This window comes from Mastomys coucha, unplaced genomic scaffold (assembly GCF_008632895.1).
Source record: "Mastomys coucha isolate ucsf_1 unplaced genomic scaffold, UCSF_Mcou_1 pScaffold20, whole genome shotgun sequence".
Classification (NCBI taxonomy): Eukaryota; Metazoa; Chordata; class Mammalia; order Rodentia; family Muridae; genus Mastomys; species Mastomys coucha.
In genome coordinates, this window is record NW_022196903.1 from 24249112 (window position 1) to 24254201 (window position 5090).

The 5090-nt window shown below is 46.3% G+C and overlaps 1 protein-coding gene across 1 annotated transcript in view; it reads left to right on the plus strand.

Annotated features, from left to right (window-relative positions):
• Positions 1–4733, plus strand: part of Fam71f2 (family with sequence similarity 71 member F2) — an 8026-nt gene extending 3293 nt beyond the window's left edge. The window contains exons 3-5 of the mRNA XM_031380793.1: positions 1615–1864; positions 3654–3772; positions 4392–4733. Of these exons, the coding sequence (XP_031236653.1) occupies positions 1615–1864; positions 3654–3772; positions 4392–4581 (559 nt within the window). The 3' untranslated portion in view covers positions 4582–4733. The remainder of the gene's footprint in view (positions 1–1614; positions 1865–3653; positions 3773–4391) is intronic.
• The last annotated feature ends 357 nt before the right edge of the window (positions 4734–5090 follow it).

Here is a 5090-nt window from a genome sequence, read left to right on the forward strand (position 1 = left end):
CAATTTAAGACAGGAGCTAATGATATTTTTGCTTTTTTTCCTCCCCCTCCCCTTTCTAACTTTTGGGAGTTGTTTCTCTCTTTTACTTCATGGGTTCTGGGGATTGAACTCATGTCACTAGTATTGACAATAAGCACCTTCACCTTTGGGGCCAACTTGCCAGCCCATAAATGGAAATATTAAAGTCAAATAGGGCTATGAGATATTAAGATTGAAAAAAGGGGATATTGCCAAACCCAGCATGGTAAGCCTGTCTCCAAAAAAGGGCGGGGGTGTGTTGGAGAGATGACTCAGTGTAAGTAAGAGGCCTTGTTGCTCTTCCTGAAGTCCTGAGTCAATTTCCACCACCCATGTCAGGCAGCTCACAGCCTCCTGGAACTCTGGCACACACTTCTAGCTTCCAAAGAACCTTCATATATGTGGCATTCACACACATGCATGCACATGCGCGCGCACACACACACACACTCTCTTAGAAAAAGAAAAGAAAAGAAAAGAAAGAAAAGCATAAGCTTCAGTATATAGGAGAGACCCACCATTCCTACAGGTTGCTTCAAGGAATCGAAGATGTAGGGGAAAGGCTTAGAAATGAGGCAGGAGATCTTTGTTTGAATCCCCGTTCAGGAAGACAGAGCAAACTAGAACATTTTCGCATGCGCTTTGCTTTCTGAGACAGGGGCTCCTGTAGTTTATGCTTGCCTCTGACTCCGTCGATGAGTGCTAGGATCGCCACCGTGGCCAGCTCACTGTGCATGTGCTGTGTGTGGCCAGCTCACTGTGCATGTGCATGTGCGTGTGTGTGTGAGTGTGTGTGTGTGTGTGTGTGTGTGTGTGTGTGTGTGTGAGAGAGAGAGAGAGAGAGAGAGAGAGAGAGAGAGAGAGAGAGAGAGAGAGATGTGTAAGGCCAGAGGATGTGTTGGATGTCCCTGCTCTACCACAATCCATCTTATTGCCTTGAGGTGACCTCTCACTGAAGCTGAAGCACACTGGTTTGACAAGGTTGGCTGGCCAGTGACCTTCCAGGATCTACCTATCAGTTTTGGCATCTAGCCTTGAGGTTACAGGCATACATGACGATCCCTGGCTCTTTAAAAGCAACACAGAACAGAACAGAACAAACAAACCAACAACCACGAGTGCTTGGGATTCCAACTCAGGCCTTCGTGCTCTCACAACACAATGTATGCTTTGGTCTACCGAATCACCTTCCAGTCACGCACAGAACTTCTCCAAGGCATTACTACAAAATCTGAAATGAGTAATTAATAATACTTATCTTTCTCTATCCAAGAGTCTTATGAGCAGTAAGTGAGATATTATGTACTGATAGCAGCAGTGGTGATTGATGCGGACAGATTCTTTTTATTTAATTTTTTTTCTTTTTTTTGAGACAAAGCCATGTAAGCCCAGGCTGAACTTGAACTCCTGCCCTTAGCTCCCAAGTGTTGGGATTTAGGCATATAGCTAAAGGCATTCGAGTCTTTACTAAGGAACAAAGATCCTGTAAATAAACGGGGAGGGACTCAGATCCAGCAGCTATTCCCAGTCCCGGGGCAGGAGCATCCTCCAGGCAGCAGATGGCGTCAACACACGAATCTCCCTGCTTATGCCCAGGATTCTTCCCCTGAAGTATGTGGAGCTACAAATCTATGATCAGACCCAGCGCATCCTCCGGGTGAGGACAGTGACTGAGAAGATCTACTACCTGAGGCTCCACGAGAAACATCCACAGGCTGTGTTTCAGTTCTGGATCCGCTTGGTGAAAATTTTACAGAAAGGTCTGTCTATCACCACCAAAGACCCAAGGATCCAGTTCACTCACTGCCTGGTGCCCAAGATGTCCAACTCCTCCAATGAAACAACAGTAAGTGGGTGTGCCCCGCCCCGGGTGTGCAGAGAAACACACAGAAACGTATAGATCCATGGACATACTCACACACTTGTATGCACACACTCGTATGTTCCCATATGCAAATGGACACCTGGCCTTTCATAGATGCAGGTCACTCATCCATAGATCCACTCAACATCTTGGATCAGAAATATTCAGGAAAAAAAAAAAGCACTGTTTCCTTCTCACTGTCTCCTGAACAATATACAGCTGGGACAGCTATTTACATAGTATTGTGTTGTGTGAGGCATGTGCAAAAGCTATGCCATTGCAAATAAGGGACTTGAGTATAGTGGACTTTCATATTGGAGGGGAGGTATCTTAGGGTTTTACTGCTGTGAAGAGACACCATGACCAAATCAAGTCTTATAAAGGACAACATTTAGTTGGGGCTGGCTTACAAGTTCAGAGGTTCAGTCCATTATCATCAAGGTGGGAACATGGCAGAGTCCAGGCAGGCATGGTACAGGAGGAACCGAGAGTTCTATGTCTTCATCTGAAGGCTGCTAGCAGAATACTGGCTTCCAGGCAGCTAGGACAAGGGTCTTTAAAGCCCACACCCACAGTGACACACCTACTCCAACAAGGCCACTTTCTAGTAGTGCCACTCCCTGGGCCAAGTATATACAAACCATCACAGGGGGGCTCCTGGAGCCAATCCCCATGGATCTTAGGAGCAAGTATGTATGTTACTGAGTACAATGCTGTTGATATTAAAACAGATTATGTTCTATCGCGGGCACTTCCCCTCATTTAGGCATCGCTTTCCCACCTCTGGAACACATTTGAAAGACTCCTAAAATGAGGGGTAAGAGGTGACACCTCTAGTTCTCAGTGAATTGGAACATAGCTACACATGCATTTACAGACTTTTATTCTTTTTGCATTTTTTGTAAAGATGGGACCTCACCACATAGCCCAGGCTGGCCTCAAACTCATGATCTCCCAGTCTCAGTTCCCACGACTTCCCCTCTTGTGGGTGGAAGTAGGGCCTCCAGCATGCTCCGTGCTAGATAAGTGTTCTACCTGCTCTATCGATGAGCTCTATCGATGGGCCTTTTTTATATTTACTTTGTTTGTTTTAGGTTTTGTTTTCTTTTTGTTTTTTTTTTATTGTATATGAGTGCTGTTATTGAGACAGCTCTCCCTCCTTAGCTCAGGCTGGGCTGGAATTCACTATGTAGCCCAGATTGCCCTCACACTTCAGCTATCCTCATGCCTTAGCTTCCCTCGTGCTGGGATTGCAAGTACACACCACTACCCTGAGCTCTTGAGCTCCTGCGGGGCATGAGGGTTTCCTGGACCTTCCCAGGGCAGAAGCACAGCTGGAAAGCTTTTGAGAGATGGCTCTAAATTTGAGATCTTTGTTTTTTGTTTTGTTTACTATTTATTTATTTCATGTACGTGAGTACACTGTCGCTGTCTTCAGACACACCAGAAGAGGACATCAGATCCTTGTGAGTTACCATGTGGTTGCTGGGAATTGAACTCAGGACCTCTGAGCAATCAGAGCTCAACTGCTGAGCCATCTCTCCAGCCCTAAATTCAATCTTAAAACTGAACTCTTTCCCTGTCTTTATGTGTTTTTGTATGTGTTTTTGGTGTTTTGGTAGTCACTGGTTTTGGAGATCAGCAGCTCTAGGGTCCACATTTTACTCTCTGGGTAGCATGGCCTCCCCAGCACATCAGAGCCCTGCCTGAGAGAGAAAGCACAGCTGCTCATTGGGGAGCAGGGCCTTCTGACTTGCATCTCCCTATACAGCCTGAAAGCAGCCTGCCAGCATCCTCCCGGAGCAGTGAGACCATAATGCTGCTGGCAGCTGAGCAGAACAGCAGCAGTCTCTTAAAACTCTCAAACAGACATCAGCTCTCAGGAGGCAGGTGAGTCCTGTGTTGTCAGCCCTGGCCTTGCCATAGCCTAAATTCATAGGATGTCTGCCTCTGCCTCTGCCTCTGCCTCTGCCTCTGCCTCTGCCTCTGCCTCTGCCTCTGCCTCTGCCTCTGCCTCTGCCTCTGCCTCTGCCTCTGCCTCTGCCTCTGCCTCTGCCTCTGCCTCTGCCTCTGCCTCTGCCTCTTTAGTGTTAGGATTAAAGGCATGCACCATCAGGTTTTGCATTGTTTATTTTTTCTAAGACAAAGCTCCACTGTGTAACTCTGGCTAGTCTGGAACTCAGGTCCTCTGGCAGACAAATATGTGCTCTTAACCACTTAACCACTCCAGCCTTTAAACATACTTTATTTAAGGAGAATTTTCTGTGTGAATGGGCATTTTGCCCATATTACCTGTGGAGACCAGAAAAGGACATTGGAGCCTAAATAACTGGAGTCATAGACAGGTTAAGATGTCATGTAGGTACTGGGAACCCAACCCAGGTCTTCTGGAAGAGTAGCAAGTGCTGTTAACTGCTGAGTCATTGTTCCAGGCCTTCAGTGAATTTTTAACAATTATTTCCTTCTTTTCTGTTGCTTTCTATGACCTGGGAATCTCTGACTCTCTCAGACACACTGATACTGCCACAGAAACAGACAACTCCAGCAACTGCAAGACAACCCCTCTGGTGGTATCTTCAACCAGTATGCCCATGAGAGCCACTTTGAACCACAGTCTCTGGGAACAAGAGGACTCAAATGAGAGCTCCCTGCAGGCTCCCGCAGCCAGCTCCCTCGGAGAGAACTTTTTGGGACCCTAATACCTAGCCAGAATGGGGTGTCAGCCCCACTTCTATGTGCTTGCTCTGCCTCTTACAATGCTGCTTCCCACAGTGGGCCAAGTAACCATGGGAGAGATAATATGGTACTTAGATGCTCTTCTACTTCCATCAATAAACCTCCAATGGAGTCCTTGTTGTTGGAGGTTGTGTTCTGGGGGAGGCTCTGAGCAGTTGGGGAAGGGATGACTAGAAATCATAGCTCACTCCTCAGAAAAATAAATGGGAAGAAAGCTGTGACACCAAAACAGGAATCACATCAAGGAGCTACATTGTTATACATTGTTATATTAAGTCTCCATACATTACAAGAATGAGTTTCTGTTTCCTAAACCTAATGCATCCTGCAAACCATGTTTCTCAACCTGTGCTGAACTTGTGACCCCATGATTAACATATATATATACACACACACACACACACATACACACACACATATACACACACACACACACACACACACACACACACACACACACACACACATATAT